This window comes from Lepisma saccharinum, chromosome 3 (genome assembly GCF_977018435.1).
Source record: "Lepisma saccharinum chromosome 3, izLepSacc3.1, whole genome shotgun sequence".
Lineage (NCBI taxonomy): Eukaryota > Metazoa > Arthropoda > Insecta > Zygentoma > Lepismatidae > Lepisma > Lepisma saccharinum.
The window spans coordinates 130358719-130381614 of NC_139231.1; the positions used below are offsets into that span (position 1 = coordinate 130358719).

Sequence of the window (22896 nt, forward strand, 5' to 3'; positions counted from 1 at the left end):
CAGTATATGTGCCATAATATTTAGTGTATGGTGTTCCAGTACAAGTATGGATGTGCTTGTTCCAGCATATATTTCACATCATTGCAATCGCCAAGAATGGTAGAAATTAACCAATAAAGTCACAATATTGAAAACTGTGAATGCTACTTCACATATACGATTGAAGTCAGGAATTAACCCAGCTTGAATATTTGGGATATAACTTTCATTTGTATACATTGAACATTGATTATATATTCTTTATGCTTGATTTGCTAAATAACAATATGTATGGCTAAAGGTAAGGGTATAAAGTTAGAGACTGTAAAATCTGGGAATATGAAATTAATACATGGTTGAATTGTTAGTAGGGTTGAGTTAATACTGATATGGCTACACTAGTCTATTTGAATTTAATAACCGAAACCAGCCAATATTTTTCTGTAGTCTGGGTATCTAGCAGGATTTGCAAACTGCAATGCAACACATGTGTGAAATTTAAATATCCTGTCAATTGTGCAAAATTTATAATTTTGTAAATGTTGTGTAGCAAAGGTGGATACTGTGGTTTAATGAGATCCTGGTTTAATATTCTTATGTCATAGGTGTGCCTGTGAATATTTCTAAGGAAAACTCTGTATGCTTAAGGCACACCTGCAGTTGAACAAAAACAACCAAACAACTTTGCACACACAACTTTGTGTGTGTGTGTATAACTAAAAAGTCGAAATTGCTTATGCAAATACTGTTAATTTTTCAGATCCAGAACCAATAACTATGATCAATGCAACAGGAATCACTGATAATGAAATTATTTTGACATGGGATAAACCACGAGGAGAATACAATGCATTTGAGGTAAGGACTCGTAGTGGAATATCCATTTTTCAGTGTAGGCACATGAAACAATTTATTTGGATTTACAGTATTGAAATTTGCTTTCTTTCTTGTGAATCATAAATTATGAAATCAACTTTATGTTGATCTTTTCAATGCGTTAAGGTTAACAAAAGTAACACATGAAGGATAATGGAAGGTAGATAAAATTTGTAAACATATCTTGAAGTGTCTGCATTCTAAGATTAATTTGGCACAACTTCCTATACCAGTTTTATTTACACAGCACAATATTTTGTTATTACCATGCTTTCATGAAAGTACAGTGTTACAGTAATTGGCTATTTGACTCCAGAAAACTGAATATCACAATAAAATTTACTTAAATTTCAAAATCCCTGCAATATTATTAGTTTTGTTCAACTAGTTTTTCTATTTAAAGTTCTGCTATTTCTTTTGATTTTTTCCTTTGCCATTGCAAGTGATTTGATTGTCGCAATTTGTAATTTAATTATGTATTTTCATTTACATTTCAGGTTCAATACTTGAACACCGAAGGTCATTTAATTCAAAATCTTACCTTGGATGAATCCATTCATATGACAAATTTAAAACCACATCGAAATTATACCTTTACTGTGGTGGTTCGATCTGGTACAGAATCTTCTGTTTTGAGAAGATCACTTCCTGTCTCAGGCATATTTACCACTCGGGAATCTATTCCAGGAAGGGTAAGTTGTTTGCTTTTTGATCATGTGCTTTTTTTCTCTCATTGTTAGTGTAATTTGTACAATAAAGCAATGCTATTTATACAGCATAATGTTACAAAGAGTGGTCTGTGAACCCCGCAGGGATCCACAGCTCTATTCAAGCACCCATTACCACCATAGTATTATAATAAATTTTTTAAAAAGACTTAACGGTAAATTTCTCGTATCGGACAAACGGCTGAAATTTGTTAGTTCATTTAATTTGAATATTCGTATTTACGTATTCTGCATTGAGAAACATTGCTGAAGGTGGCATTTCGCTTATTTCATGGAAATAAGCTCTATTTGCGACATATAGAGTAAGTTTTCTTTGTTTCTTTTTTGCCTTCGGTAACACGCAAAATGGCGGTCACAGTTTCACTACCGTACTCGCCATGCAGTGTTTCCACCCCTACTCCACCCAAAAATACCTACGTAGCCCCACAAACCATTGATGCATAGCCCCACGAACCATTCATACATAGCCCCACAAACTATTTCCGGTAAGGTTAGGTTAGGTAGGGTCACATATAGGTTATAATAGTTAAAAATTGGTTTCGAATAAATATGCGTAGCCCCACACACCATTCTTGCATAGCCCCACGAACCATTGACACATAGCCCAATGAACCATTGACACATAGCCCCCCGAACTATTGACACATAGCCCCACAAACCATTTGCAGAAACGTACCTTCTTCAGTTACAAAAACACGTGTTTGGAAACACTGACCGGGATTACGTCATCACACACAGGCTACATCCACCTGGAAGTAAATGGATGCAAGAGCTTTTGTGCACCGGTTACACATTTATATCGAAAAATAGATGATTTACCAGCAAAATTCAATGAACGATGCGAGAAAACACATCCCCGAACTTCCACAAGTATAAAGAAACTGCATTCAGTAAGTAATTTCTCCTGTAAATTTGAAGAAATCCATTTGTCCAATACGAGAAATTTACCAGACTTAACCGATACCTCATTATAGGTACTGATTTTAAGTGGTATCATGAAAGATCCTTATTTAAGAAAAATATATTATTAAGTTTTTCAAAATAGTGATCATTGTGGAATCAGCTGATCTACAGTCCTCATTTATTGGCAATCTCTGATATAAACGGGAGTTAGAAAGTTCTAGAATTAGTACCAGTTAGAAGGTATACAAAGAAAATTTCTTGTAGTATTATCCACTAGGTAACAGCTAGCATTATGGTATTAGAGTTTAAAAGAATCTGAAATAGATAATTAAAATTATAGCAATATTAAAGTGAATATTAAATATTAATATTAAAATCAATATTAAATATTAATATTAAAAATAATAGTAATATTAATTAAATTGTTTTTATTTCAGGTCGAAAAGTTTCATCCAAGAGATGTTCAACCGAGCGAGATCAGTTTTGAATGGTCCTTACCCAGCAATGAGCAAAATGGAGTTATACAGAAGTATACCATTACATATGGCTTGGAGGTGAGTTCAGGGTGTTAGAATTAGCAGAATAATACTGACACATTATTTGTTTTATTAATTCTATGATATTTACTACATGAGTGTAGATGATAAAATGCATGGCTGTTATATTCAGTTTGGCTAGGAGGTGAGAGTTCCCTTCAATAAACATAGTTGAAATCATAGTTGAAATTTTCATTTATAGAAATTTAAATTTTCTTCATTTTTGCATTTTAGTATTGGTTTAATCACATTAGGCAGATTATATATACATGAAGAAAAGTTTCTGCAATTCCAGTGTTTTTCCCCACCCTTTTATAAAAATCCATATACGTATTTTCCCAAATGTATTTGAACCATCTTGACAAGAGTTTTATAATGAATATATAAGTTAACACATATGTAGCAACATATTTTCTAGTATTTCTTAACATAGTGTATTTTCTGTTTTACTACTTTTTGCAAATATGAAATACATTGTAAGACAGGGGTTCCCAACTTTTTCGTTTCACACTGTCCTTAGTGTTTGAAGATTTTTCCATGGTGCCCAAGTCAGAATGTAGCCCTATTTAACACTAGCAATGCTCACTTAGTGTGGTTAGGTTGATTGCCTTAAGTTTAAAAAAACAAAACAAATATTTCAAATCCAGAAACATTTTATGTAAAAAGCACATACTGTATTTACGCATGTATAATGCATGTGCATGTATAATGCACACCCTGGTTTTTGATGGAGAAAAGTGGCAAACAATTATATATCATCATGTAATGCCCAGTACAATCCAGTTTCAAGAAATGGCTTTCGTAGTTGTAGGTCATAAAGCTGTTGCTATGCCGATCAAGAGTGAATGATGACATACCTATTCAATGAGTCACCTGTTGCTATGTGGACCAAGAGGAGAATATTCTCTTGTGCAAACAATGTCACCAACCCACACCACCTCCCCCTCTCCCTCCACTGTGATTAGCACCTCAAAGCTTTCACTCTTTAACAATCTTATTTATTCTGTAATAGTAGAAAACCAGATCAAAATTACGCTATGAACTTGCAGTGAAATTAGTTTCTATTATTTCTCGCCAACATATACCGCTGATATGCATCCCATGTGACGGGAGGTGCATGATAAAATTCCGCCAGGATGGTACTGCTTTTCTCGGTGTTGCAGAACATTACATTACAAAGTGAAAAATCGTGGGAAATGGCCTTCAAAATGTATACGTGGTTTTGCTCATTCCTTCTTTACTTTTTCTAAAAAAAACTTCAAATTATATACTTTTTCCATGACTAATGTAACATTTATACGAGATTTTTTCCATTAAGACATTTACACACTCCATATATATAATTTCATTTGCCCAGTAATACATCATAATTATTATTTCCTTTTCCTTATCTTTTCTTTCATCCAAAGTACCATAAAAATCAGAACGTTTCTTCATTTTGTGATGAGTTTATTTCAACTGCATTGCACAATAGTATCACCATCTTGAATGGAATACTGTTGCCATATTCAGAAACTACAGAATTCAAGCTTTACAATGATATATAACATGATAGGGTTCCATAAACATGAAAAATCAATGCAAGTGTCACAAAATCATGGAATGACCCTGCACAGTTTCATGTTGGCTGTCCAAATTATTCCGTGCATGATACGCACCACAGTTTTGGGGGCAGAAATTTTGGAAAAAAATTGAAAAAAAGTTCGCATTATACATGATTGGTACAATAATATCATTGATTGAATTTACAATTAGTGGGACAGAAACCATGTGTAGACTAACAAGTAAGTGTCATTTCTGTAAAAATAGTGGAACATTTCACGGTACACCTGTAAGCCAGCCATGGAGCCCCAGGGTGCTGTGGCACACTCTTTGGGAACCACTGTGTAAAATGTTACTTGAAAATTCATAGTGCAATATTAGGAATGTAGTTTGATATTTTAAGGGCATATTTAACAATTTTAGTGCATATGAATTTGCCTTCTAAGAACGACGGGTATTAGAGAAGTTGCATTTTAAGTTATTTGTCAATGTGTGAAAATACATCCTTATGTGTAATTTATTTGGAAAATTTTAGGGCTCCACACACACAGAAGTTAGAGATTTTAAACCACACGAGTTCCATGGAACCATAAGAACACTTATACCAGGCAGAACTTACATCTTCAGGATTCAAGCAGAAACTAGAATAGGATATGGACCAGAAGCAATATGGAAACAGAGAATGCCAATTCTAGGTGAGCATTCTAGACTGTAACAACAATTAAAATAAAAAAAAAATGATTTATTGTTATAAAGTAAAGCTGCTCTTTTTTTGCAAAGATTTGATGACTGTGCAGTCCACTATATCGATACACCAAAAATATTACTTAGTCTTGAACTTCTTGATTAGATGGTTGCCAACATTTTGAACATCGGTGTTTTCTTTCTCAAGGTGGGTACCCCATGTTAAAAACTAATAAAATTATTATTATGAAGTGTTGTTGTTTGGCTGGAAGTGGGCATGTGAACTCAATATTGGTATTCAGAAAAAAATTTGTTGATCCAAGGAAGACACTTCATCAAATTTTACTACCTTGATTAAAAATAATAAATGTAATGTTCAATTAATGAATAAATTATAAATTCAATAAAACACTAAAATGCTGACTAAGGGAAAATTTATTGTTAAAAATACACTAAACTACGCAAAAATACACTCTCTTCTGGTTCAGAGTCTGAAGAAGACCGTGCTATAAAGTTTTATACATTTATAGTGTATTTTTTACAATATATTTTGCCTTGGTCAGCATTTTAGTGTTTTATTAAACCTGGAAACAAGGCTCAACAGTGTTATACATTCAAGTATAAGAAGTAAAAAAGTAGATAGATGCTTAAAGGAGGAAAAAAATTAACTGCTTTTAGAAATAGTTTAAATAGTTTGATAGAAAAAAAATATTCAGCTTCAAAAGTGAAGAAACATCTGTTATGATAGATATAGAGTAAGGAATGCAATAATACTTTTCTGCCTTCCTCTCGTTTTCATCTGTAAAGTATTCAAATTACTGCAGTATAATTTTATCATAGATAAGGTTCACGACTGCAACAGTCAGTATTCTAGTTTCGATTTTAATTGAGAAATAATAAATTGTAATATTCTTCTCTTGCAGCTCCACCAAAGCCACCAAGTCAGGTTGTTCCAACTGAAGTCTTCAGAACGTCTACCACAATCCAAATAAGGTTCCGCAAGAACTACTTTTCAGACCAAAATGGACAGGTAAGTTAAACATAAATTGCTAGTTTCTTATTCAGTTAACACAAGCAACAGTTAATGATTTTAATTACAATATCATAAAGAAAATAAAATAGGCAATAAACAGTTGTGGTGAGCAAATATATTTTGGTGAGTTATTCCTAGAGCTACCAGATATCTGCTTTCCCCAGACATGTCCTAAATTTTAACCCTGTGACTGGCACTAGGAAGATAATGTCCTACGTTTTGAGCATCACATAATTTGCATTTTAAAAAGTCTTTCTTGTTTATCTTACCTGCCAGAAATCACGAAAACAAGATAAAACATAGCACACACAAGAATAAAACACCTGTTTTTATCCTTGCTAATGCCAGCAGGATGCCAGAACTTCTTTAGTGTTTTTTTTATGTGGGCTGTGTTTTATCTTGTTTTCCTTCTTTCTGGCAGTTAAGACGAACATTTACTACTTAGCACATGGTGTTTGAAGTTCTCTGTGTGAAAAGTCTTCCTCTTGGAAAACCAGAAAACTAAGAAAAAATTATTTATTACAATTTAATGGTATAAGCAGGTGAAATAGTTGCCAAGAGGCAAGAAGTTAAGCACTTATCACAGTGAAAATGTTGAACAGATCTTTTCATTAATGTTACCACAATGAACTGATAATGAAAACAGTTTCCACATAGATTCAGTAAAGCATTCGTCGTTGGTTCAAAACAGTTTCAAACATTTAACTTTTCTGAGTTTTATTATTACACTTTGATCCAAAACTGAAATTTTGAGAAAAATTGTCTCCTTGGAGAAAATATACTTGAAAACACATGTATGTTTGCAGATTTTAGTTTCGCACATGTACATTCAGTCTTTACAGTCCTAACACAGCAACATATTATAAAATTGTCCCAGATTTTACTTTACCCCACATAAAAACATGATATTGAGGTTCCAATTTAGCATTAATTAAAAATTCATTTTCTTTGAACTGAGAATGTGGCAATTTCACATTATTTGCTAATGTATTTCAAACAAAAGAAGTTCTATTATTCACTGTGAATCGTTGTACCTTATTTTGACTTAGTCCATTTTATGACAGTCTCTCCCACATTTTGTGCTTGCAGTGATCTGGTGGCCCTAAACACTGATCATTTGGTATCTTGTGCATTTCTCTACCCATGTATTTTATTCAGGTAATTGATGGCTAGTAATTGACATTGAATGCTATTGTTCCTTTCTTTTAGCATATACATATATTCATCCAAACAATAAATACACAAATAATATGCACATTCTCACATATTTTCTGATTGCATAAATGTTATTATTGTCTTTTGCAGGTTACGTCTTACACTGTAATTGTGGCTGAAGACGACAGTAAAAATGCTTCAGGCTTGGAAATGCCAAGCTGGCATGATGTGCAGGCATACAGTTTGTGGCCTCCTTACCAGGTAAGCAGTACGAGAAGGTTTTTCTTAAACAGTTGATATTTTTAACAATCTAAGATTACATCATCTTCTTTGCATGTTAGCTTGTTACAATAATGCAAATAGATTTAACTAAGTAGCAACTACCAAGACATTTCTGGAATATATGTATCACTACAAACAAGTTGCCAACCTCCATGGTGGAGTAGTTATAGTGAAACCACAAGGAAAGAAACCTGCGCAGACCCCATCGTGCTGGCGGGTGGGGGAAAAAGACAGGAAGAAGGAGCCTTCAGAGCGGCCAACGTCAGTGTTGCCAGACCTATTGATTTCTCGGTAGGATTCCATAATAAACTATTGCTATGGCACCTCCGACGGCCTGCTCAAAAACAAGTTTTCTGGTCACCTTACTTGAACATGGAGGGGAGAGTGGAACTCCACTCAGCCATGAAAAGTGCTGTTTGAACTGTGAAATTATGCCAAACGATGTGCTAGGACATTATTATTATTTTATTACTATTACTACATTACCATGGGCGTCCGGAAGGGGGGGGGGGCGTGGCCCCCCTGGAAAATGAAAGTCAACCAAAAATTATATATTTTTCACATATAATTTAATTTCAGCTGCAATAATGTGTGTTAATTATTGCATGAATATGATACATTGAAATTTAAGCAATGTTTTTTGAGTGAACAACACTATTATTCTAGAAAATGTGCCTTCTTTGCCCCCTGGAAAAAATACCTTCCTTGCCCCTGCCTGGAAAAAATCCTGCGGACGTCCATGTACATTACTATTTTTAGATGGTTGTATTTTATCCCACCCGAAAATCTATTTCTATTTTAGTTATTTTACGTCGCTTTTGTGTCTCTACGGGTAAGTACGACAACAAGGATGAATAAAAAACTGATGAAATGAATGAAGTGACACAGACACAGTGAAACGTCCTTGCCTTACTAAGTAGAAATACTGACTTCGTAGCGTGGGCAAATTATTTTATATATGTATGTGTGTGTGTGTGTGTGTGAGTGTGTGTGTGTCTATTATATATTAAATGCATCAACCTAGAGGCAGCATAACTGACGAATAAAGCATGTGTTAATAACAAGAAATTTGCTAGAGAACGAAGCGGCATAGTTCAATTACAAAGGAAATAATGCACCCCTCCCCCGTAGTTGCTTGAAACTTTCATCGGTTTGAAAATACTTAATTTTCTATCCTTAATATACTATTCTATACTTAAATACTTAATTTTCTACAAAATTATAAAGTGGCATGGACATCCAGAAGGAAGTGCAAGGATGGTCGCCACCCCCCTTCCCTTCTGGGAAATGAATGTTGACATAAAAGTACTTATTAATTCAGACGTATGAGTTGATTTCAATTACAGTAATTTACATCCATTATTATAATAGGGATGTAGGAACCTGATAATTTCAAACTCAAGTGATGTTTTCTGAGAGGGCAACATTAGGCTATACGTGGTAATATGCCTCGTTTACCCGCCTGATAAAAATACATTGTTTCCCCCTCGCTGGAAAAAAAATCTGCAGACGTCCTCTTGCCCCCCAGTGCGCACGCCTATGCCGCCCCCGAGAAGGTCGTTCATCCGCTACTATTAGATCATCGGATTTTGTAGCAGATCTTCTGGTTTCCCAAGGAACAATCTCCCGATTTTTTCAAGTCTGACCTGGCAACACTGCCCCGAGCACCGATAACGGCAGGGAAAATGCGCGAACGCTTTTGAGGGAAGGTTTTTTTCCTTGTGGTCGAGCTATAGTACAGTGTGCTAAGCCAAGGATCCTGGGATCAAATCCCAGCCGAGGCATGGGTGTTCTTTGTGAGTGTCCCTTCATCAATTTCATCATATCATTGGTCATCCTAATCTTTGTGAATAACCAAAAGTAGTAGAAAAGCAATGCAAATAACCTAATTCAATCAATCAAACTGTCCACACACAGAGACAGACAGACAGAGAGATTAAACAAAATAAACTTCTTGAGAAAATTAAATAGCATAGCAATAAATTAGTCAAGAAAGCACTTGCATAAGTACTCTATGCACTCGAATTTCAAAACCAGAATTGTATCAGAACTTACATTATTTTTGCCTTTATCAGTAACCATTTTCTTTTTTCTTTTTGTAGGTCTCTGATCCTTACTTCCCATTCCGGAATAGAACAGTTGAAGACTTCACAATAGGAATAGAGAATTGTGAAGGGAAGAAAGGATATTGCAATGGACCATTGAAGTCTGGCTCCACATACAGAGTGAAAGTTCGAGCATTCACAGCACCTGATAAGTTTACAGACACCTACTACAGTTTTCCCATCCAAACAGGTAAGTTCTGAATTTCTATATATGTGAGTTGCAATGATAATATGACTTATTTGACAGTTTTTATTTGGCTATATTAGAATATGCATCCTTCACATATGTGTTGAGGACAAGAATATTAATATTTGTACCATACAACATCCAAACATACTTGTTGTTAATATATTCCTCCAATGTTTTTTGAACATGCTTGTATTCATACTCAGGAGATGGAAAGAAAAGATAAGCTTAACTTTGTAATGCCGACCTCCACGGTGGAGTGGTTAGCACTACGATTCAAGGAGTCCTGTGTTCGATTACAGCCTGGACTTGAGTGTTCTTCGTGAGTGTCCCTGCATCAATTTCATCTATCATCACGATTAGCCAAAAGTAGCAGAAAAGCAACATACTGAAAGTAATGAGCAACAATTTTTCATGAACCAAGTTTTGGTTTTATTAAATAAATTCATGCTACATCATAATCTGCAGACGTTTCTTTACTTTTCAACCAAGTCTCCATTTCTTTGCAAGCATTTTTACCACCTTTCTGGAAGCTTGAAAATACCCTTACCGTAGAACTATGTTCCAGCTGTTTGCAGACACTGAGACACTTCTTTAGTCCAGAACTACGTTCCAGCTGCTTGCAGACCCTGACACACTTCTTTACTCCATCATCTGGTAGTGTTGGCATTATAACTCTTCATTCACAAAACCAAACAGATGATAGTGCAATGTTGGGACTGTAGGGAGGGTGAGGTAGAAGTCCTCACCCCATTTTCCAAATTTCCTCCCTGGTGAACTGAGTAGAGTGCGGGCGTGCATTATCACGTTGAAGGATGATTTTCTTTCCAGGACGTTTATCCTGCAATGCACGATGGAGCTTGTGAAGTGTTTGGATATAATGGCGAGCATTTATGGTTACCCCAGGTTCAAAATTCAACTAGAATGTACCCCTCTGATTTCCATGTTGCATTCCGTGGAGGCAGTTCGTGGGTGCTGCTCTGAGGCTGGTCTTTGATACTCACGTTTCCTTCTTTAAAATGTTTTACCCATCATCTAACACTGCTAGCACCCATGCATACATCTTGATACGCACACTGAAGTCTATTCTGAATTTAAGCAGCAGGAATTCCCTCTTTAACAAGGAATTCAATCACAACACATTGTTGAAACAAAACATCACTGTCAATCATTTTTAAACAACTGACTGTGCTCATGCGATTGAAGATAATGAAGTCACACTACCTTGACATGTTCAGTAAAGTTTGTATTTTGCTACGATTTACTTTGTGTGTATTGATGGATTCTGATTTTTTTTAAAATGTTGCTCATTACTTTTAGTATGTCCCTGGTATGTAACCTAATTAAATCAATCAAATAACTTCATAATAAATTGTTTGGACTTCCAACCATTGTACTTGGAATTATACATACACACCAACATTTCAAAGATTGTTCTGTCCCTTTTTCCTATATGGTCACATGTTGGTTGTCTCTGAACACAGAATGTGTTTGGGGAAGAAGAAAGTCAATATGAGTGGTCAGAATGCACACAGAAGAGAAAAGAGAATGCCTGGAAGAACATGAGCAGTAACGAACTGGTGCTCTGTCTTTCAAAATAGACAAATTTCTCGCTGTCTCCAAAACTCTGGATGAGAAAGTAGAAACTACACTGTTTTAGCATTCTGCCTTCCTGCATTGCAGGAATAAGATGGGTTTCCATTTGGTCTTGACATAACAAGCTGTTTGGGTGGTTTATTCCATTTTTCCTGCATCTTTTATTATTGTACCACTAAGAATATAACCACATTTTCTGTGAGCTATGAGCAAGTGAAGTGAGTGTTCAAGTTCATTATTTTATGGACCTCTATTGTTTGCAAATCCAATATATCAGAATTCCATTTTGTCTAATGTTTCTTTTTCCCCTTTGGCCACTGGAAAAACCATTGTTAAAAATCGACGCTAAATAACAAAAATACAAATACAAGAATTATTGTAGATCTTTGCAGATAACAATGTTTTGTTGTTCACAAAGCTAAATCAAAAATGAAACATTGTGGAATTGAAATTACTACCTCAAGTTTCGAAGTTCTATTAACTGTAGAAACTCCAGTTAGTAAGATAAGTAACTTGCAACTGATTAGTCTGAATTGTTTTATTTTACGTTGCTTTTCAATTAGTTTTGACTAATGGCGATTGTGAATTTGAATGGTTGTCACATGACGTGATGATGGAACAGGCACAAATACACGTGCACAAGATATATTGATTTGTATATAAAAAAGGGAGTTATCTTGACTGTGGTTCCATGCACGGGAGCCTTGTAGTGCTGCAAGAACGCAGTTTACAATGTGGAAGTGGAAGAGTGGTTGGCATTTGAATGCCTTCAGAAACTGCTATTCCTTACACCATGAGTAAGCTGCATAAAAGAGACAAATTACCAGCTAGGATTGTCAATATTTGGTTAATTTCTTGTGTCCAAATAGCTTTCTCCAAATGTGAACTATTCATTACCTCGATCATTGTGTATTTCATTTCTTTTCCACTTGATTGCTAACAGCTTTTTCAATGTTAATTGTGTAATACTTTCCAGTAATATTTGGTCAAAATGTCATTTTGTGGCCTGGGAAAATTTTATGAAGAATGAACAAAAAAATTGATTGTTTCAGTTTTTTAACCTTTCCTAATAAAGACATTAATTTTAATCCAAAAATTCATGTATATTTATCAGTTGTAAATACCTTGTTAGCCAGGAAAAGTTATCATTAACCTTCGACCAGTGAACAACACTTCTCTCCAGAAATACTCATACTATGATAAATCTTTATAATTCAGGTGTGTGCATTTGAGTTGTGAATAAAATAATGTAATTCTTCGTCATTGTTTATCAATCACACATTCTATCAGCACCATCGATTATATAAAATGCCATATGGGCCTTTTATTTTTTTCTCTTGAATGGCAAAATGTGATGCAACACAAGCTTAAACCCAATTCAAATGGAAGAGAGAGAAAATGATAGATGGATGAGAAAATTAGTTACGAGAAAGAGAGATTTGAAGATTGGGACAAGAGAGAGAGAGAGAGAGAGAGAGAGAGAGAGAGGTAACACAAACAGAAAAACATACAGATAAATAAGAAGGCATAAAAAAATTAAGAGAAAAAGAAGAAAGGAAAGGCGAAAGAGGTAGAGGGAAAATTGGAAGTGGAAGGGAGGGAGAGAAAAGTCATATGGTGTCTTACATTCATATCTACCCACCCAGTCAAAATTTTCTGGCACTGCTCCTGGTCAGAGATGAAGACACACAACTGTAAGGTGAAGTAAAGTGCTCCCCTGTGCTTTGCACCATGCCATCTCATGGGGCTGAGCTGGGGGTGATGTGATTGGCACCATGCCCCTGGCCGCCTTTACCCTCCAGAGTTTCCTCCAAGTACCCACTTTATGCGATGCTGGATGGGCGCTGGAGCTGCTTGAACATGTTAAAAAAGTCCCGGTTCTCCCCTACCGGGGATCGAACCCAGGTCAGATACCCTAGCGACTGAGCAACAGCGCCACACAACTGTCTTATAACAAATTACAAACTACAAACAAAACAAAACTTAATTGGCATGACCCACTTTCACTTCCCAAATTGTATAGTTAATGCAGGAGGCTAGATAGCTGTTTACCATTGTTCCGTAAATTTTCAAATCTACAGATGCAGTGTAGCATTTTCTTCCCATAGAGGTATCTGAAGTAAGTCTTGAAACTTTCCTGGTGATGAATTACGAACATATTCTCTTGGGGCTATCGATCAAGTGAGTTCTGGAAAGTTTTCCAAGTTTTCAAGAGCTAACGTCACTCTCATATTTTACCCTGAGTTTGTAAATCTTTCCACCTCGTCAATAGCCTGAGAGAGTCTGTTCATAATTCAATGCCAGGAAAGCTTCAAGACTTATTTCATCTCAATTGCTGTTTCACAGTCAAAACTGTCAGAAATATTTAGTACGATAATTAACCTGATGGGCTGGACAGGAGACCTTGGCAGGCTGAATCTGGCCTGCAGCCCACTTGTTGCACATGTATGGTCTAAAGAATGGCTACTGCGAAAACAGTGTATTTAGATATTTCACATAGATGCTAATGACTGTCGAACAAAAATACGTTAGAGTATTGAATTTCATCTACTTACGTAAGTGAGTATGTATTCGTTGTAAACTACGTTTCGGAAGATTTACTGCTTCCTTCTTCAGGTGGTCATATTTTAGGCTCGGAAAATCAAGCCACGTTGGAGAAGTGTCATGCGAGGATACTGGGTGAAAGGTTTGGGTTAAAAACACTTCATGGTGCTCGACACATACAGATATAAAACTACCTTTGCTTAAAACCCTTAAAACACACGAAAAAACATGTTAAAATCACCACCACGGTGTGCCTGAGTGGCCGTTGAAAGCCTTAGTTCCTTGCCAAGGTGAAGCGTGCGAGCAGATGGCACCATGCTATGGAGTTGTGGGGTACTTCCCCTCCCACGAGAGGTCCCTCCCCCCCTTTTTTTTTAAGATTTTGTGTCCTCAACATAATATCTGCAGCTTTTAAGACCTACAACATGAATGTTCTCCAAGACTTGTATCTCAATTAGAAGCAGAGTTAATTGATGAAATGCATAACTCGTTTTCCCAAACTTGAAAGTTTCAAAATGCCATGGTGCTGAAAGGGAAGCCTTTTTCTCACAAGAAATGTATTTACAGAGGTTGTTTGCTTTATATCCGACCATGTTTGATGGGTACTCACCTTAAGAGATACCACACCGCCACCACCAATCATGTTCTATTGGACCCCCAGCATTGTGGACTATCGCCCGGCATTGCAGTTTCCATTGCAGCAAGCTCCGGCGCAGGACAGGCATGGGAATTCTGTCCCACTCCTCCCTGCAAGCTTTCCATAGACCATCCAGGGTGCGCGGGCGGCGATGTTGAAGACGTCGTTTCAACAGTCCAAATGCGCAAAAATCCATTGAACTGGCATCTGGGCTTTTCACAGGAATGTCTTCAAATGGAATGACATGAATTCTAATTCCTCTGCCATTTCCTGATAAAAACGTAGTGATGTTCTGTAGGTATGACTCGAAGCCTTGTCCATATGGATCATCACCTGGTTCGCGTCCATTCCATACAATTGTGGGATGTCTCTCCGATAGATAGGTGTCAGAATGGAGTCTTCACGTTTTTGTCGACCTTGCGTATCATCAACTTACCCTCATATCCAAATCCCGTCACAACCATAAAGCTACTAGGGAAACTTTCCCTGCACTGACGAACAAAGTTGCTGCACCCCTTGCCGTCAATGTCATGGTATGTGATCGCCCGAATGTGACCACCAGCAGTGAGATGGACATATGATTCATCCATTGTGACAACTTTCTTAAATTTGGAACCTGCCAGGTACTTTTCATACAGTTTCCTGCAGTTCGTCGTACGTTCGGCAATGTGACATGGTGGAAGGTGGTGTACACGGCTTGCAGCCCTTCTCCTGGTGGTTTTCGTAGGTGAATGTTTCGCAAGGAGAGCCTGTTGTGTGTAACGGGCCACAATAGCTTTCGCAGTAGTTACCCCGAGTGTTAACCCATTCTCCCGACACTGTTTCACAATGCGTACGTATGAAAACTTAGCATGGAAAAGGGCCATTACATAACCCTCCCAATACCGGTTGATTTCTGGTGCCATTTGATAACATTCACTACCAACACTCACGCACCTACAAGGTCAGACACAACACTGCTCCCGCCAGCAGACCCATAGTTCCAGCATGATATGCCAGGTGGCAGTACCGAATCAAAAATGGTCGGATATAAAGTGAACAACCTCCGTATATGCGCACACAAGAAACCTGAGGAAACAAATTCTGCAAATTTGGTGAAAATCTGAGACAGTTGTTTTAAAGTTACCCTTTTACCAATAAGTTCTATAGTTCTGTCTATCATAGAATCAAACATGCTCATGGCCACCGACTGTGGAAATCAAAGTTACACTTGGTCACAGTTGTTTTTGTTTTAAGTCCACTTTATGAACAGATAGGCTAATTGAAACTGGACCTACAGTTTAAAGTGGGATCTGAACCACTATGTGCCTCCAGCATCAAAGTTGTGTACAGAATATTCTCATGTTTTGCTTGGTACTGAATTGCAAAGCTTGGCAAAGGGAGATGGGGGGTCAGTAACGACCTGGATATCTTTGGTCTTTCCAATCTTTTTGGTTTATTCATATTCATAATTAGGAAAAGAGAGATGCTGTAGTATATAAATACGGATAAACTAGTACTCACTTTTATCCGCGAAGCTGTTGTTTCTTTTTCGATTAATTTCAGTGGCCACTGCCACCATCCTCGTTGGTTGGCATGCATCTTTTGTTTGTAGTTCTCTGGCTGCCGCTAGGAGCACTGTTGTTAACTGTGCATCTCGTTCTGTGTCGTCTGCTATTTCCGGGCGATAACTGTTGTAGTAGGGGAATCCAAGTGTGGTGTGCTTGCCTGCTATCGATGTTTTGTTTGTGCGGGAAGTGCATTATGGCGTGAGTTTCCTTGATTTTGGTGTCTACGAGTGTGTGGGCAGTGTGTTTGACTAGAACCTTTTGAATTTATGGCTATTGTATTTGATATGTTTAGCAAGACCAGTAGTGGGTTTGGCTTTTTTCGCATCTGCTAGGTGCTGTTGGTTTCTTTCATTGACAGATCTGATGGACCTGCCAATGTAATGTGCCTTGCATTCACACTCTGCATCGTATACACCTGGGTTATGAAGGGGTGAGAGGAAGTACCATTTGTGTTTGTTAAGTTTATCAGCTATTTTGGTTTAAATATGCAAAAGGGAGAATAGATGTTGACTGGCTGAAGGGTGGTTTAGGAATTGGTGGTAAACCAACAAATGGCGACAGCACTGTACCTATATATTATTCCCTTTCCCTATTTGCTACCCCGAAATCTAGTTCTGTTCATTCACTTGTAGAATGCATTCAAGCCTACTCTCACTCCTGAAAATTGTTTGTCAAAATTTGTGTGATGCTGATAACCAGTGATCATAGTTGAGGAGAAGGGTGGGGATTATCCTCCCATCTAGGATAATTTGCATGAGCATTCCCCACCTGCTTCATTATCTCCAACTTGAACCATACAAGCACCATCCCACCTATCCCCAAACTTCACATACCAAATACGTGTTTTACACCCTACTCCATGCAGCAATCAAAGCTATGAGCTGTTATAATAGCCATGTCTAGTTCGCTGTGCTTTTTGACTATCTTTGCACTCATGTGTGTAGTTGGTAGTCTGCATCGTTGATTTGTTGTCTGCACTATGTGCACTACATTCTGGAGTGATGTACACTGTAGTGTATGGTTGCATGGTACAGGCTAACAAATTTATGAACATTGAAAGCAGGAGGCAGGAATTTGTGGTATCATCTGAACTTAACCACTACTAGGGCATCCCCGATGGCGCAGTGGAATCATCGTCACCTTGTAATCAAGGGCTCCCAGTTTCGATTCCTGGTGGAGGCACATAGTGGTTTGGATCCCACTTTAAACTGTAGGTCCACTCCCGATTAGCCTTACGTGCATAAAGTGAACCTAAAACACCAAATCAATCAATTAAACACTATTATTCTTGCATACAGCGTCTACAGTGGAACCCCAATTTCACGTTCCCCAGATTTTACATTTTCCTGCATTATACATGCATAGCAAAATGTTATAAAAATTTTCCTGAATTTTACATTTTCCACATTTTAAGTTTTTCAGCTTGGTCCCCTGAAAAACGTAAAATGAAGGTTCCACTGTACTTGGCTGAACACAATTTCCTTACACCAGCCTGGTTTGTACATCAAACTCAGTGACGGTGCCAGCCTGATATAAGTGGGGAGCTAAAGATTTCCGATTCAAATTCTCGGGGTGCTAACTAACATAAGTGTAACTTGGGGACTAACTTTGGGGGGAGGGTGGGGAAGAATCGAAAAGTTTTACATCCTCCTATAAAAATGGTGTCCAGGTTAATTTGCTAAATAACTGTTACGTTTGAGAAATCATAAAAAATATTCTTTATTTTTTTGTTTCTCAGGTTCTAGAGGATTAACGAAATTACCGTTATAAATGTTAATTACTGAAAATACCCCCCTTGCATTCGCCATGTTATGCCTGTTCTAACTAATAACGGCTAAAGGTTTTTTACTTAACATTTTACTATGGTATAATTTTACCCTTAAGATGTTGCATTCTGTTCCAGCATATACAAAAGTACTTTTACGCATGCATCTTTTATGTCTAATAAAATACCATAATTGTATTGTTTTCTTTTCCTAAACCATTATTTAGTGGAAGAATATCACAGACTTACTATTCATATTAACATTACAAAATACACCATAAAACTACATTCACTCTCAACTCTCTGGATATACTACATGTAGCACTATTTCTGTAAAGACAATGTTTGCTGAAATGAGAAAATGAACAACAGTAAGAAACTACATACATAAACGTCTGTTTTTATGAGCAGCTGCAAAATTATCTACAACCTTGTTTAAATCCAAAGATTTTGGAAGCTTTTCTCATTGTAGAGAATAGATACAGCATTCACCTTTTTCGTTACCAATCAGATTACGAAGGTAACACTTAATTTGCCACAAACTAGAAAATATTCTTTCACGTCCAAAAGGCAATTTTGAATGTATCAACCATTGCAAGCACCTGCTGAAGGATCCTTATTTCGAGTTTCCTTTCTGCCTCATAGTTGCCATAACTTTTGGCGTGAGCTTTAATTCAGACTCTAAACTGCCCAAATCAGAACAGTACTAAGCGGCGAAAGATTGTAGCTTGTACTTCAGAAAAGCAGCACTTTCTGAATTTAAATGGCTAACTCCAATTAACACAACACTGTCCTTAGTAAACCTTTTCCTTTAGTTTATAAATTAAGTGATGAAGAACTGGAAAATAGATCCTAACTTTAATATCCTCTTTACAACTAGCTCTTTTGCTTTCACATGCTGGAATCAAAATATCTACTATGAATTATTTTCTAACCTCACAAATTATAAATAATTAATATATAGACCTGGACCTATTAGCAAGCCTAAGCATGTTGGTTTGTGCAATGTATTGCAGTGTTTAGTTGGTTGGATAAGTATTAACATCCACTACATGAACAGAGGCTAATAGGGACGAGACCTACAGCTTATACTGGAATCCGAGCCACTCAATGAAATATGTCTCCACCGAAGATTGAACCAGGGACCACTTGATTACAACAAGGAAACAGTCTTACAGCTAGACTACCGGGGTGGGGGTCCAATTTTAATCTATCTAATTCGTAACATTTAAAAAATAGTCCTTGAGTCCTTAATGTCGTCTTCCTCCGTGTCGGATATTTGGAACAATAAGGATATATATAATGATGAAAAGATTAAGAGAACATTGCCCAACTCATACCATTACTGGTACTTGAATGAGAAACTAACAAACAGAAATGAAACTTGACTGTTCTTTAAATGTTGAACGTCCTCCTACATATAAAAAATCATTTTTCACACCTGTTAAACCTATTCCTAAAAATAGTGAATCCATTTAGAGACGCAAATAATTATACGTACACATTTACCTTTATGCATATATTCCTCGTCACGGTATGAACCTCCAACAACAAGAGAACAATCTCACAGCCCACCTACCAGGTAGGCAGCAGAGTATCATCTCAATTTAGTAGCCAGTTTGGTGACTCATGATTGACCGACTACTTAGTATCAAATGATCAGCGGTCATTGTTGATCCAGTCAAATCTGCAGGTGCCCCCACTCATCCCCTCACGATTTTAGAACAAATCATAATACAGTAACCTTGCGATCTTACTAAAGAAGGAAATGTACTTGAACACTGTAATGACTAATGACTGTCCCAATGGACGTTTTATAATTTGAAATATTAAACGTGTAGATCTTCTTATTTGGGTAGAAATACGTTTAGGTACTCTAAAAATCCGAGGGCTTCAGCCCCACCCCCCTAGCCCTCTGTAGCGCCGTCCCTGGGTAAAAATAAGCGGGACGTCACGGGTCGAAACTGTTGGCATCCGCGTCGTGCCTCGCCGTTCTGCAATCACGCGCTATCTCGGCCATTATTCAAAACGAACGCACTGTATATTTGCTGCTCAGGCCAGGCTTTTTAACCCCCCCCCCCCCTCGAACTAGTAAGAATCTTTCCCTTCCTAAATATGTAGCAATATGAAAAGTTTCGTGAGAACGTAAACTTCATTTACATAGTTACGAGCAAGGACGTATTTAGTGGAGGGTCCAGGGGGTCCGGAAAGACTTACTAAATACCTAGGTACAAAAATTAAATAATGAAATAACTCAAATTAAATAATGTGCAAAGTGGATAAGAATACATGGTATTTCATTCATTCCCTGGGACAGCACTAAATCTATACATGAGCGTATAGCAACTAACGTAACTAACGCCTTCCGGTAATCGTCCTGGACCTTGTTTTGCAAATTTGCTAAATGCCCCGACATAACTGCCTCCCCGTCATAAGTTTGAGCAATAATAAATTTATCCTTCAGTTTCTACTTATTGACAATTTTTTACATGAACAAATAACCCGTCAGATATACAATCGGCACTCACCCAAGTAAAACCAATAAATCGTTCCTTAACACAACCCTCCTCCTTGTGCACAGATCTCAAGATAGTTGACAATTGGGACCTGTTAACATTAGATGGTTCGTCTAACATAGTTGAAAGAAAGTCTGATTTTTCAGTTTATTTTGAAAAAAATCGCCCGCAACATCACTAATTACGTGTATAAGATCATTGGATTTCATGCTTTACAATGATGGAAATAGAACTCGGAAAAATTTTAATCCTGATGACGTCACAGAAACCCTGCCGTAAACCTGGGAGCTGAAAAAAAAGGCATTTTATGACCAGACCTTCAAGCGGTCGTCGGGTGTTTTCCGACTCTGGCCAGATAGAGAGATTCGCACATTTTCTGCGATGACCTGGGCCAGCGAACACCATTGCCTTCAATAGGAAACGTAGCGCGAGTGTTGGCCAGGGAGAATAGTACTGGGCTCTCATTCCGATGCGCTAAACTTAGCGAATTCCTTGCATATTTCTAGCTGTAAGACACATTTTATGGCGCATCTTCCATTAAAATATATTAAAACTTATATCGTTTTAAAGCTTATAAATTAGGCTACAACTTTTATTCCAAACAATTTCTTGTCATTTAATTTGTTCAACAGTTACAAGGCAAAAACTTTAGAAAGTACTAGAAAAAGATCACTTTTCAAAGATTATTTTTTAAATTACGGCAAAACCACCAACATTATCAAAAAATTAAACAGAATCTTTTTTGTAGCCCATCTAATTAGAATTAAGCCTAAAGAAAGAAATCCTGTCTACGACCATTGGTTACGGAGATATAGGTCAATTAGTGCGAGTCTGCGAAATTGATGTTTGGTGGGGCGCTGGGGGGGGGGGAGCACCGCGAGGAGGGGCGGGGACTTTTGGGATTTTGCACTACTAGTAGTGTTCTAACAACTGACCAAAATTCAGCTTTTTCGGAATTATTCCCGACATGAAACCTTTATTGACTGGGCTACCAATTGTATACAGTGAGGCGAGGGAACCGATGGCAAACTGAGTGGCTATTTAAGAAACAAGCTCCCTCCCAGGTCAGTTTCACCTCTCCAAACAACGTTGGCGGGAGAACACTTCTTGTTCCTTTCCGTTTCAGTGCCGCGCTTGGCAGAGGCAATGTTCAGTGTTTACTACATGGAGGGAAATTTCACTTGGTGCAGGGAAATTCAGTTCCCATTTTAGTTAAAAGGGGAAATTTCATGAAAAATATAGAAATTGCCGGGAAATTTGAAGTTTTGGACATCTGTTTTTGTTTTACTTGCATGCCTACATTGTTGTGTTATTTCTATTATATCTACATAATTAATCTAGATGGGCTGTATAATAAATACATACAATAAATAAGGATTGTTGCGGTAAACCAGGTCAAATTTTAAGAGTACGCCATTGCAGCAGATGTAAATAGGCAAAATAGCCTAAGTCGCACAAGAGCCGTGTAAATTGCGACGGAAATAATCGTCAATAACAAACAATACAACTTAATGGGGCTAAACAGCTGCGTGTGATTTCAATGTTTCATCATATCTAAGTAGGATTTTAAATATTAACTCGGCGCTTTTTCTTCCTTATCCCACTTCGTTGGGGACATTGCGACTGCCCATGTCCGCAATATACTCAAGTTGGTGGGGGTGAAGATGGAGAAGGTGTAACTTCAGGCTGCAAGAGCCAACAGTAGAAATACGTATGAACGACTTCACAGTCAACTTACCCCAACAAGACCGAATATTTCCAGCTTTTTACCCCCTACTCAAATATCTTGTTCTCGTTTGTTGTAAGAATAGTTCACAGGTTACCGTATTTCACCACATAATCGTCGCACCCTGTTTTTGTTTTTTCAGTCCAAAAATTGGTTTGTAAATTTTCATTGCTTAATCGTCGCATCAGGTAACGAAACCAATGATAGCGGCGCAGAATCTTCGGACACAGTAGATTGAATTTTCTGAATTCGTATTTCGCAAAATTAGTAAATTTTCCCAAGTGTAATTTTTCGACTGCAATGCACAAACCAATAGCAACTAATGTGTTAACCTTCTTATTCACAACGAAAAAATGTTCGCTAAACTGTCACTAGGAAATTATGTTCGTCGAATTGGACTATTCAAATTCAACGAATATTCACGAGTATTTCGTAATGGATCCCACACACAACCAGTTCTGTAACGTTTCCGAATATTTTTTTATACATTTACAAAGTTTTAAAGTCCTTTTTGGACAACCCTGTATTACGACCTTTTCAGGATCCTTCAAG

The 22896-nt window shown here is 37.2% G+C and overlaps 1 protein-coding gene across 3 annotated transcripts in view; it reads left to right on the plus strand.

Moving 5' to 3' along the window:
• Ptp10D (Protein tyrosine phosphatase 10D) overlaps positions 1-22896 on the plus strand; it is a 203349-nt gene that overhangs the window by 150118 nt on the left and 30335 nt on the right. For all 3 annotated transcript variants that reach the window (XM_083119396.1, XM_083119397.1, XM_083119398.1), the window contains 7 exons: positions 740-837; positions 1353-1547; positions 2924-3040; positions 5100-5259; positions 6172-6278; positions 7587-7697; positions 9821-10013. In XM_083119396.1, coding sequence (XP_082975522.1) covers positions 740-837; positions 1353-1547; positions 2924-3040; positions 5100-5259; positions 6172-6278; positions 7587-7697; positions 9821-10013 — 981 coding nt within the window. The remainder of the gene's footprint in view (positions 1-739; positions 838-1352; positions 1548-2923; positions 3041-5099; positions 5260-6171; positions 6279-7586; positions 7698-9820; positions 10014-22896) is intronic.